This window comes from Lampetra planeri, chromosome 49 (assembly GCF_965212315.1).
Source record: "Lampetra planeri chromosome 49, kcLamPlan1.2.h2, whole genome shotgun sequence".
NCBI classification, from domain to species: Eukaryota; Metazoa; Chordata; class Hyperoartia; order Petromyzontiformes; family Petromyzontidae; genus Lampetra; species Lampetra planeri.
Window position 1 is genome coordinate 9,581,299 of NC_136155.1, and position 13,065 is coordinate 9,594,363.

The 13,065-nt window shown below is 49.3% G+C and overlaps 1 protein-coding gene across 1 annotated transcript; it reads left to right on the forward strand.

The window, feature by feature from the left end:
- Positions 1-2,205: 2,205 nt before the first annotated feature.
- On the forward strand, positions 2,206-12,848 carry LOC144734023 (RING finger protein 17-like). Its single transcript, XM_078616059.1, has 4 exons — positions 2,206-2,348; positions 3,278-3,488; positions 10,107-10,243; positions 11,683-12,848. The coding sequence occupies exons 1-4, from the start codon at positions 2,212-2,214 to the stop codon at positions 11,684-11,686; spliced, it is 489 nt and encodes a 162-aa protein (XP_078472185.1). The 5' UTR covers positions 2,206-2,211; the 3' UTR covers positions 11,687-12,848.
- The last annotated feature ends 217 nt before the right edge of the window (positions 12,849-13,065 follow it).

Consider the following 13,065-nt stretch of genomic DNA (forward strand, 5'->3'; position numbering starts at 1 on the left):
CTAACATCCCTATGAATAGCAAACCAAAACCCCTAAGCTAACCTCTTCTTGGCCACAACATAACAACAAAATAACACAAAATAACACTCGCACAATCCAATATGCAAAAAAACAAACACTGAGGGAAAAACCGTCCGCGAGGAACACAAAACCGGAGAGTCAAACTGAAAAAGTCCCTCCCAGCAGTGTCTCCAACGTCGAAACCCTCTCTTCAATCACGGGCCCCTCTCGCTCTCACCACCGATGCCCTCCCCCGCTCTTCTTACTTCAATGTGGGGAGGGAGGCCCGAAATCACAGGGCTGCAGCGGCGCGCCGCCAGGCCGGCGCAGCACACAAGGCACAAAAGGCGGGAACGCCGCCACTGCAGAAATGGCGGGAACGCCGCCACCGCGAAAACACCGCCACGGTGAAAATGGCGGGAATGCCGCCGTGGAAAGTGCGGGAACGCCGGCACGTAAAAAATAGCGGGAACACCGCCGCGGGAACGGCGGGAACGCCGGCACGTTGAAATGGCGGGAACGCCGGCACGTTGAAAATGGCGGGAACGCCGCCGCGGGAACGGCGGGAACGCCGGCACGTTGAATTGCGGGAACGCCGGCACGTTGAAATGGCGAGAAACGCCGTCACGGTGCAAATGGCGGGAACGCCGGCACGCTGAAAAATGGCGGGAACACCACCGCGGTGGAAATGGCGGGAACGCGGCACGGTGAAACTGGCGGGAACGATGCCACCGCCGAAACGGCGCGAACGCCACAGCTGTGTCATCTTGCAATTTCGCCATCACTCACCAACACCCGGCCGCTCCCTCGCCACCAGCAGCTGGTCGAGTTGACCAGCGACGTCGCTCCAGCTCGCCGTCGATGGCGACCAGCCCGGGCCCGCAGCCTCCTCCCATGCAGGCTGCTGTCGCCCATCCCCTGGGGCACATCACCGGAGCCCCGGACTCCGGGGTCGTCGCAGGGAGAGGCCAGGTGCAGCCCTCGCCGTCCATCCGCACCTCCGGTTGGGTCTTGCACTTCGCTGCCAGCTTTTACACCATGGCAGCGAAGGGTACAGCTTCTTCAAATTAATCAGCGAAAGTTCGATGACCACTTCTGACACCAAATGTTGTGTGGTTAAAGAGGACGCTGAAGCCGGTCGTGTAGGGGCTAACGCCAAACGTTTATTTAGGGCTTACGCCTAACTCGGGGGAAGGGGTTAACACGAGGGTTATTAACTAAGCTCCCCAGGGGAAGGGTACTGGGAGTTCCCTACACCCCACCAGGCTATCGGGCTCTTCCCACAGCACTGACCCAGGGTTCATCCAACTCGGGCGGCCGGGTAAAGTAGCCCCTTAGCCTGGCTCTCAATCCCTCTATCCTGGAGCCCCCTACTTCCTAACCACTCACTCCTCTGACTCTTGGCGAAGACCCCGTCCACGTCACGGGTCCCCCCTCAAATACCGCGGGGGCCATGACGTCACTTTACCCTGACGGCATTCCCCCGAGGCGAGTGTGACCTGACGTCAGCACTCCACTCCTCAACACATATGTGTGTAAGTCCATATGGGGAGCCGTAGTGTAGCACTTAGCGCGCTGCGCAATGAACCCGGCGACCCGGGTTTGATTTCTGCTCAAGGCCAACACCAGTGACGATTATCTGAACCGGTTCTGGGCCTCCCCTAGGTCGACTCAGCCTCAAATGAGTACCCAGTGCGGTGTGTAAACATTCCACTGGGGAGACAAAGGCGGCCGGGCGTGGTGCTGGCCACCCACCCACCCTCTCGTGTACCATTCCAGCCTTCATAGGTGCTCGCTAACAGCACTTTCCCCTACAGTCTGTTAAGGCTATATGGGGGATCTTTGTCTTTGTAAGTCCATATGTGTGTGTGTGTGAGTCGATGTGTGTGTAACTCCATGTGTGTATATCTAAAGTCAATGTCTGTGTGTCTGTCTATGTATGTGTAGCCAATGTGTGCGTGAGTCTATGTATGTGTGTGTGAGTCGATGTGTGTGCGTAAGTCCATATGTGTGTGTCTTAGTCGATATGTGTGTGTATCTTTTTCGACCGGGCAATGCCGGGTACTTCTCGCTAGTATGTTATAAATTGTTTAAATATTTAGATAAGCTACCCCGAACCCAAAACATGTGTCTATCAAGTTGTTGTTGTTGTGTGGGAGTCCATGATCCCCCCTGAACTTCCACGTGCCCGTGGCTACAGGCTCGCTCTGCATGGCGCCATTCAGCGAGGACGGCCGCTGGTGCCGGGCTCGCGTCAAGGGCGGCCCCCGCACGCTCACTGACGGCGATGGCGTCCTGCTGGTGGAGTACGTGGACTTTGGCAGCTGCTACGAGCATCGCCCCAGCGAGTGAGCGCTCCTCTGTTTTTCACTGCTTGGTAAAAGCGCACAACTTGTTGGGCGTGACTTGCATCCAATCCTTTTTTTTTCCATAACCAATCCCTTGCCACCGTTTCCTGAATAAACCAAGAGAAATAGTCGTATCCATAATTGTTGAATGTTAGGACGTTGCTCTGCAACACACCGTAGTAATGCATTGTCACTTCTATTCACATGGCAACTTTATGAGCCATTTTATGAATTGGCTGTGTGAGGTGGACCACGCTTCACGACACACGTTTTAATTTGGAGATCTGACCCAAAAATCTATTATAACTAAAACAAAAGCGTAATATAGTCGTGATCCCTCAAAAATGGGAAATTGCAATATAATGCAATAAATGTCCCTATTACATGTGGGATGCTGATTGGCTTGGAGCATTTGTCATCTCTCACTGGCTGAGCGAATGTAAACAAAGATGGCGGCAGAGTACGTTTTCGTACCGTGGCACCACAATTAGGGACCCACCATCACACACAGTGCAGTAGTCCCTCGGTTAACTTTTCTAAGAGAGCTGTTTCCACTGCCAAAACAGAATACGTAATGTAAACAAATCCAGTCGAGATCTGAATGGCTCATAAAATGGGTGTCACTGATTGACTGAGAGCATAGCTCAGCCCCACTTACAAGCGCTCGGATTGGCTGAAATTAGCGCCACCTCGTGCATAACGCAAACACGGTAGTCAACAATGTTACCGTTTGGTCAACAATGTTAATGTCCGTCAACAACTTTAACGTCAGTCAACAATGTTAACGTTAGTTGAAACCATGGGTGGGGGGTTCCTATGGGAGGCGAAACATTAGCCACAAAAACCGTTGAACTCATGTCGCTGTTAACCGAGGGACTAGGTGTTGTGTTTCTCACGACGATTATGGCCTTTCCACAAATGCTTTTCAGATTGCGAGCCATCCCGGTAGAGCTGCTGGAGTTTCCGGTGCAGACAGTGCAGGTGCGCCTCTGGGGGCTAAGCCCACCCCCCTGCGTGGACCCTGCTTCCGCTGCTGCTGCTGCCGGGGAGAGGCTCCCCTATGGGCCCGAGTGGCCCCACTGCACCTTGATAGCAGTTCGCAGCTGCGTGGATGGTGTGCCGCTGGTGGCCAGCACAGTGGTGAGTGCGAGGTTTGCGTGCGCTGCTGCTGCTGCGTGTGTGCTTGCCACTGTGGTTTACGCTTCCCTGACAGTCTGTTATCTGAAACTGGTCTTTGTGCAAAAAACATTCTAATTCAGGGGCCAAAAAATACCTGCAAATAACTCAGTTGAGATTGAGTGAGGCTTTCGTGGGTAAAGAAGCATAAATGGTAAAAGAATTAACAATGACAATACTGCCATTTGATAGTAAACTGAGCGCTGCGTTTTTTCTTTTCGTCCTACGCTGCTGATCACCAGTCCAATGGTTTGTTCATGTTTAGCAATTCCCCTTTTGGCCATGGAATGCTCTGTGCTCATCGTCGCATTTTCCAGCCCCCCTACCCAAAAGCCTCACTTCTTCTTTCTGCACCTGGGGGGGACGAGTTGTAGATAACAAGGCTAAAGCCATCTAGTAGTTAAGAGTTACACGTTTACATATATATAAGTTCATAATTAAAATTATCCAGTGCTGCGCGATTATCCGTGGCTTCCAACATTATCCGGCGGTCCCGGGCCGATCCGGCAAAACCGCTCTGAAGACTGTCACCAGTCCGGCGATTGGCACCGTGTGCATGACAAAGAAAATAGCTATGCTTGATTTTAGTGTTAAATATTTAAAACACTACATTATACACTACATACATACAAATTAAGCAATTAATATACTGCACGTATATACATCTTTCATAACTAATAAAAATATATATACAGTGCGATCCGCTGAAAAGTGCGTGTAATTTGGCGTTCGCATAAGTCCGGCAATCGTCAAACACAAGTTTTTGAGAAACAAGAGCGTAGTAGTACTACGTACATCACCCCATGCACAGTCTTTGAGATTGGAGTGGAAAGTACGTTCCAGTAAATACGGCATCTTTTTGCAGTAGGATATTTTTGTCTATTTGTATGTTTATGCCAATTTCACAAACATTTAAGACACTTCCAAAACATATACACAACACCTAAAAATATAATGTCATGCAAGAATGTGCCAAAATAAGCTATTTTAAATAATGATCTTTTTTGAAAACCGGCATCCCTTTTCCTCCGAAGCCACCGGATAATCGATGATCTACTGTATATATTTTGTACACAGCTAGAGCCTCAAACAAGCAAGGAACCCGCGCATCTATCCTTGCCTTTTGCTCGTTGAGTGGCATCCGGTTTCTGGTCCACATAAATATTTGTAAACAAAAATGTTCTCGCCACGCGGCACAATTAAATATTTGCTGTTTCGACAACGACGTTACCGCGCGTGGCGCCTAAACCTTCGCTTGGACGCTGTAAATGCGTGGCAGAAATATTAAAGAGTGCCGATTCACAACGCTCGTTGCTTTTACATGCCTCGGAGTCAGACTGCAGTGTGGATAATTGTGAGCTGACTGCTGCAATCTTTTTTCTCCGTTTTTGGTAAAGAGGAGAGACAGACGCCCGGCTGTTGTTAAATTGGCAAGGGTGCGTGAAGTCGCTCGTACCGCCTCACGACAAAATTATGTGTGCTGCTTCCGACGTCAAAAGGAGCCTCCCTCTTTACCCAATGACCAGGTGGGGGTGCATGTCTTGCGAAGCATGTGCACCCTTGTGGCACGGTGCCGGTCTGGCCTGAAGGATCGCGCTGCGTCACGTGACGACGCCCAGAGAGGCGGGGGAGTCACCAGCATGCTGAAACGGGGGGGCTTCTTTTGCTTCGAGGGCCGACGTAATTCTCGTCGGCCACTGGCGTCGCACGCGGGGGTGCAGTAACGCAGTGGCACTTTATTAGCTCCACGTTAGCGAGCTGCTGCGGCTATAACACTCGTGCGGACTCTGGCTCAGGCAAAGTTCGCATCGCTGCATTGCTGATTACGGAAGCGATTTGCTCTGCTATCATTGACGGTCCTGCTTTCCAGCAGCGAGCGCATCGTGGCGAGGGCGCAGTGGCGAGGGTGCAGTGGCGAGGGTTGCCATGGCGAGAGCGCAGTGGCGAGGGTTGCCGTGGCGAGGGCGCAGTGGCGAGGGTTGCCGTGGCGAGGGCGCAGTGGCGAGGGCGCAGTGGCGAGGGCGCAGTGGCGAGGGCGCAGTGGCGAGGGTTGCCGTGGCGAGGGCACAGTGGCGAGGGTTGCCGTGGTGAGGGTTGCCGTGGCGAGGGCGCAGTGGCGAGGCTTGCCATGGCGAGGGCGCAGTGGCGAGCGCGTCGTAGCGGGAGCTAGGCCTCGGCAAGGTAAGGTAAAAGTTAAAAGGTAAAAACAACGAGCCTACCTTTACCCTACCTTTTACCTTACCACAATACAATCACTCTACCCTACCTTTTACCCTTTAGCAGGTAAGGTAAAAGGTAATAGGTAAAAAGCAACGAGCCTGCCTTTACCCTACCTTTTACCCTTACCCCATACAAATTACCCGATTACAGGGTAATTACTAGGGAACTACACATGAACAAGGTTTAATAAAAGCGTCATTTTTTAAAGTTGTTTTAAATATTACTTGTTAAATGGAGGCCACGGACTGCGCCACGGAGCTTTTAGTGGTCAACTAGGCACCGTATTTACCAGGTAATACTTCGCGCTACCTTTACCCTTCCGGGTAATTCTTCTGAGCTACCTTTACCCTACCCTTTAATAATAATAATAATAGTTCAATTTGTAACGCGCGCAAATTTGCAGACGTAGTGGCCGCAACTCAGAGGCGCGGAGCCAAGCTCAGAGTCGCTCAAAAGCATGATTATAGAGGTGGGTTTTTAAGTCTCTCTTGAAGGAGGCGATTGAGGTGATGCTGCGAATGTGCAGAGGGATATCGTTCCAGACTGTTGGGGCTGCCACCGAGAAGCGGCGCATAGACATGACCATCCTGGATCTTGGTATCAAGAGGAGGTCGTGAGTCGCGCTGCGCAGGCATCTGCCGTGTGCTGAGCTGCAAGTTGTCAATAATGAAGAAAGGTACGGCGGGCAGGCGGATATGAAGGCATTGTGGCAGAGGCAGGCGGTCTTGTATGTGACCCTACTGGCGATGGGTAGCCAGTTGAGAGCACGGAGACAAGCTAGTGAGTCGAGACAGGGATGAGTGTGGGCAATGACGACGCGTGCTAGGTTATTTTGTAGTCTTTGAAGTTTCTTTAGGTTGCCAGCGGAGGTCCGGACTAGGACGGAGTTACAATAGTCAAGGCGAGACCCAACTATGCAACATGCCAATGTGTTGGCAATTTCAGTAGAGATGAGAGGACGTATGTGTCTAAGAGCCTTCAGGTGAAAGTTACATGAGCTGATGATATGGTTGGTTTGACGGTCGAAGGATAAAGTTGAATCTAGGATGACACTGAGGTAGCTGAAGTGGTCGGTGAACTTGATGCTGTGACCGAAGATGTGTATGTGTGTGGGGAGTGCTGCTGAATTGAGACGTTGCTTGGTACCTAACATGATGGCCACTGACTTTTTCGGATTAAGGGCTAGGTTGTGTGCAGTGAACCATTGTTGCACGGCGGTGGTACATTCCGAGAGCCTCTCGAATCCAGATGCATTGCTAGAATCGATGGCGGTGAATAGAATTGTGTCATCCGCGTATGAGTGATGCTTAACACCGAAGCTTGCAATGAGCCGGCCGATCGGGGAAGTGTAGGCTGTGAAGAGCAGGGGACCTAGAACAGAGCCCTGGGGAACCCCGCATAATGCTGTTGTTTCAGGCGATGTGGACATGCCCACCCTGACTGAAGATTGCCGGTCAGAAAGGTACGAAACTATCCACTTGAGTGCTGAGCCGCATATACCGAAGTCAGATTTCAGGAGGGAAGTAAGGAGCAAATGGTTGATGGTGTCGAAGGCTGACGAAATGTCCAGACTTACAAGTGCAACAGTTGAGCCGGAATCAATGATCGTTAAAATGTCATCAAGCACTCTAGTGAGTGCTGTTTCTGTGGAATAGTTTTGACGGTAAGCTGACTGGAAGCAGCAGTAGTTTGCGGAGGAGGTGATGTGTGGTTTTAGCTGGGCGAGGGCTAGTCGTTCAAGGAATTTAGAGAGGTTCGAGAGGTTAGTGATGGGACGATAACTAGAAGAAAGTATGAGGCGGTGGTCGGAGTAACCAGTTTGGAAAACTCCCAGTGCAGTGATGCGTCAGTGCTGGTCAGGTTCCAGAACCAGGTCGAGCATGCTCTCAACGTTTGTTGACGAAGCTCTGGTGGGGCCTGAGTTTGTGATGACCAGGTTATGGTAGGCCAAAGTTGACTCAAGGTGACTATCGATGGAGGCTGGGGTATTGCCGGGGCAATTAAAGTCACCTGTAAGCACGAGCCTGTGAGATGGGTTAGGAATCAGATATAGGAATTCCGAAAGCTCATTTAAGAAGGTGTTGATGCTGCCATCTGGAGGGCGATAAATGGAAATGATGGATAAGCACTCGTTGTTAGTAGTAAGGGATACGGACTGGACCTCGAAGGTGGCGGGAGCCATTGGTAGATAGAGCTCTTTAATTTTCCAAGTGAGCAATGTAAACGACCGCTAAGCCACCACCCCGCTGGTTAGTTGCGCGAGGTTTATGAAGAACTTTGTATCCTGGGGGCGCAACTTCCAGAGAGATGGCTGGCGGAGAGTCTTGCCTGCACCAGGTCTCAGTGATGAGCAAAAGGTCGATGTGGTGGTCCGAGATGGTGTCGTGAATCAGGGCTGATTTATTGCTGATGGAGCGTGCGTTGAGTAGGCCGAGGCGGATGTGTGAAGGTAGATGTGAAGATCCGTGCAGGTGAGGTGTCGAGGGAATAGAGGAGTTGGCTGGTTCGAGGTCGACCTGTGAACGGCGGCCCCTACCACCTCTGCAACCACGGTGTCGATGCAGTCTCCGACGTTGAACTCGGAGAAGGACAGAGAGCGTCCTCAGGAGCGCGGGTTCCAGTTGCAGATGATGAAGAGATGGTGCATGTCGTAGCCCTATTATATCAGCCCGTGCTGCACCGATGGTGCTGATGAAGGGGCCCGGATTCGGGTGGACTCCAATCAGCGGCTCTGCTGCCCTGAGCAGCAAGTCGAGGTGTCGTTGTCCAAGCTCCACGCTGTCAGCAAGCACTTCCCCATACGTAGCGGATGCAAACACGCCCGTGTAAACACTCGTTGAGCGCATACACGGGCGTACAGAACCACGCAGGCGGGGCGTGCAATAGAGCAGCCAGAAGAACACGAGGTCCAGTGGATTAGCTGACCACGCGCTGTGCTCCAGGTGATGCAGCAGGATGGACGAAACTCAGAGCTCCCGTTCACTGGTGGTGCTGGGCAGCAGGCAAGCCAACTCTCTCGTGTTGAGGAGATGACAGTCTGCTTCGCGTTCCCACTCGCTGATGGTGGTGAACATTGGATGGAGCACGTAGATCTCCCACTTGCTAGCGATGCTGGGGTACGCCAAGCTCACAATCGCTGATAGTACCGGAAGAGGTGCCTTGTGAGGACGTTGCTGGTAGAAACCGTACCCAGGGTGGCTGTTAAGCCACGCCGCATGAACAATACAGCCAGCGTCCTCCAGCTTCGTGAGTCGAAGCAGCAGGCATCGTTTACTCGCACTGCCCAACAGCTGTGCGATGCGGCAGTTAAGGCGGGTTGTGTGACACTGCAGTAAACGGCATTTGTCAGCTGTTGTAGCGCCGCGAGGCGTGTGCAGTGAACACGGAGGCGGGCGGGTTTGGGTGCAGGGATCTGCCGCCACCCAAAACTCGGGCGACGCCAAAATAATAATGAAAAAATGAAACAAAATAAATTATATGAAAAATGTAATGGAAGATGAATGTAAGAAGAGCGGTGGTGAGTGAAGAAGGACGTTGGTAAGGTACGAGGTGTGGTGTGCCGAGGCCTAGCGGGAGCGGAGTGGCGAGCGTGTCGTAGTGCGTGTGTAAACGTCGCAGGCCCCGATCACGGCTTGCGCTCGGACTGCGCAGCAACTCCGCCATCGCGATGTGGCCGCCTCAACATCGGCCGCTCATGGTGGTGATGTTGTCACCCCGAGTCGGTGGCTCTGTGCTCAGTGGCGCGACCAAGTCGCAGGGTTTAAATTAATATCTTGAATTATTCACGTGTTCTGATATCGGTGTATATTTTTAGATCGAGTAGGGTTGGAATGACTAAAACACATCCGTAATTGTTCGTATTAAATTTATGGGAAAAGCCATTCCGATTTTACGAAATGTCGTTTAATAAGTGTTTTTCGAAGCACTCGTCCCTTGTTTGTAAATTGAGGGCTACCTGCATTGTAAAACAAATGTGTTTATGCGCGCCTGTATGTGTGTGTGTATGCGTGTCCAATATTAAATGGATGCACGAGGGCCCCAACAGTCTGTGCAGGCTGTACGGGAAATCTTTGTCTTTACGCAATAGTGGGGAGCAGTAATGTGCTGCGCTACGAACCCGGCGACCCGAGTTTGATTTCCCCTCCCGGCTGACAACAGTGACGATTATTTGAACCGGTAGTGGATCTCCCCAAGGTCGATTCGGCCTCAAATGAGTTCCTGGTGTGGGGTGTAAACATCGCCACTGGGGAGACAAAGGCGGCCGGGCGTGCTGTTGGAGACTGTTGGGGCAAGTGCAAACAGCACTTGCCCCAACAGTCTCTTCAGGCTATACGAGGGATTTTTGTCTTTGTGCAATAATAGACGGATGCACGAGGGCCGTGCGTGGCGCTGTACCATGCTGCGGACCCAGGCGGCCCCCTGGTCTACCATCACATCCCAGCAGAAGGTCTGGCTCAGTGGGAGGTGGGCACTGAGGAAGCGCGGCCGCCAACACACGGGTGAGTCCGATCACGTCATGCCACTCAATGCCACTTTGAGCTGTCAACTTCGCTAATTAGCTTCCACTTCTCTGTCGCAATGCACTTTTGTTTTCCCCAAGCGCATCTCACGACCCCTTAAGCTCCTCATGGCTACCACTCATTCCCCATCCATCTAATCCATTCGTCATAATTTGCTCTTCGCTATTGTATTATTTATAAGTAAAAATTGTATTCACCTTCATCTTCACCTTCGTCAAGGTGCTCAATAAACTACGATAAATATATGATCCCATTTAGTTATAACCTCAGCGGCAGCCCGTTTGAGCCCAATAATCACAGCAGTCACAAATTTGATGAGTAATGATGTCAGTGCCAAGCAACATCTGAACCAGTCCTGGCCACGCACCCCATTTACCAATGTGCATCGACGAGAGATTTGATGAGGCCGTAGAGGAGAGAGCGTTGTAGCAGACACGTTCCGGGTGTGATAAATGCACTGATGAGGGTCTTGGCTGCAGCTGGGGTAAGGATATAGCGTATGCAGAGATGTTGGATAGGGTGGAGAGAGGTCCTGAAGAGTTGAGATATTGATGCATGGGGCAACACTGTAGATATTGTAGTTAGTTATATTTTCAGTCATAATTGAATATAAATGTCCACATTGTTACTTTTATTACATAATATATATAATATTGGAAGTGGCAGAGTGGCTATTGTATTAAGTTAGATTTTATATTTTTCAAGTCACTTAAAAAATATGACAAATAGGCACTGATTGAATAGATAATAGATTGTTCATTAAAAGGTACTTTCTGTTGGCCTGTGGTTTACTGGATGCACAATGATGTCTTTCTTTCAAACTATTCCTGTGTCTACTCAGATTACACATAGTAATCCATTAGAGGTTATTTTTGGGGTTAGATGGCGTAAATATAAATGTGTCGTTAAACCCGCCACCACCCGACACAGCCAATTAGTAAGGTTTGTCACGTAAACAAAACATGCTGATTAGTTACTAGTTGAGCACTAACCGGTTCTGTGTTGGAGAGTAAACTCACAACATTTACAGTTCGAGTACCCGTGACGTTTTTCAGGTAATTACAACAACCGGCCTCATCAGGCAACATCCAGAGTTGTGGAGAAATCCTCCTTCTGTTTTGGACATTATTCATATTTACGTGATCTAATCCAAAACATCTCTCTTTTGGATAATGTTGGTAGTAACATCGCTCATTACTGGCAAACTAATTCCATCTGTGAAACAAAGCATCTTCGTAAAAAATGACACAAATACCAAATGAATATACCAACTTATGGTTTACAATTTATGATTGTAAAAATTTGTAGGTGTTCTAGATTGTCACAATGCTAAGTTATTTGTTTGAGCATTGGAATATTAGACCTCGTAACCGCACCCTGTGTGGAAGGAATCAAGATTGTTTCTTACTTGTGCGCAGATAAGCAAGTGCCGGATATCCTGCAAGCTCCCAGTGCCGGATCGTTTTCACAGACAGAGAATACTCGTATTTCTCCAATGCTGCGGCTGCACTTCTGGGCTTGCTGCTGCTGTTCTTCCTGCTGGTACTCACACTGGTGCTGTGCCGACGACGATGCTTCCACACCGTCCAGTCCCAGCGCCACTTGAATGAAAACAGCCTCACTATATGGAGCATTCAGCCGTGCACTCACCTGACGTTGAGATCATCGGTGAGGAGTACACTGCCACAATGGAGGACTGAAAAAATGTGTACACTCAGAACGACAAAGCACCTGCGTTCAATCATTATTTGCTTAGTTCAGTGATTCTTAACCTTTACTGCAGCCTTGCCTGCACCCCTTTGGTTCTCAATCATAGAAACATATATAATGTTAATAAATACATAGGTTTGATGAAACAAAGTAGTTGTACTTACGTGCCCGTGGTTAATTTGTATTTCGATTATTTACCTTCTAAAAAATTATGGCCATGTCTCGCACCCCCAGAAATGGCATCTCGCACCCCCAGGGGGGTGGGTCTACCCCAGGTTAAGAACCACTGCCTTTGTTCAAGGCCATCGCTTATATACAATGTCTTATAAAACGTGATGGTCCAGATATTCATTCAAATCTTCAGATTCGTAGAGTTCAGTTTTGCTTTTAAAATAGCAATTTACTGACATCGTTCCCAAACTCTTGGAGTTCCTCAATCCCAAAGTTTGTCATGAAAAGTAAATCACTACCAATTCTATTAATCGAAATTCAATCCATTTTGTTTGCATATAATGTTGAATAATGATTTTCCATCATTATGCGCAGTTACTAGATGTTTATTTGCAATTGTAATTGAACGTAATTTTATGAGAAACTGTATATCTACAGTTTGACGATGTTGTGGAATAAGAACACTTGCCACCATCCGTGAGTTTACCTTCTGACTGAAAATAGGCAACTTGAAAACCACAAGTGTCCATCACTATACACCGCAATACTGCACTGTATATCACTGTTTTAGAGATGTAATATTTTCCATCAAATATAAGTGTGAAAAACATTTAAAGAACACACACTTAAAAAAATCCAAAGTCAAAATGATATTCATAATACGTTTTCATTTAAAGAAATAAAATTCTCACGGAAGATGTTATCTTTTGTGTATGTACTATTTTTTGCCTGGAGGTCTTTCCAAAAATATTTTATGGATCATGACTAGCATTACATGAACACTTTGTGGCCGATGTTACAAGTTTCATTTATTTGGTATAGCTCTGTGAGCCATGCGGCTATTGAGTCGGGTGCAACCGCAACAAACAAAATATGAACACAACATCTGAAAGCGACGGAGCGCACCCCGGGAGCGCGAG

Coding starts and splice junctions, on each gene's coding strand:
- LOC144734023 (XM_078616059.1), top strand. CDS start 2,212: ATGGCGCCATTCAGCGAGGACGGCCGCTGGTGCCGGGCTCGCGTCAAG. Junction 2,349..3,277: donor TACGAGCATCGCCCCAGCGA/GTGAGCGCTCCT, acceptor AATGCTTTTCAG/ATTGCGAGCCATCCCGGTAG. Junction 3,489..10,106: donor CGCTGGTGGCCAGCACAGTG/GTGAGTGCGAGG, acceptor GTGCAATAATAG/ACGGATGCACGAGGGCCGTG.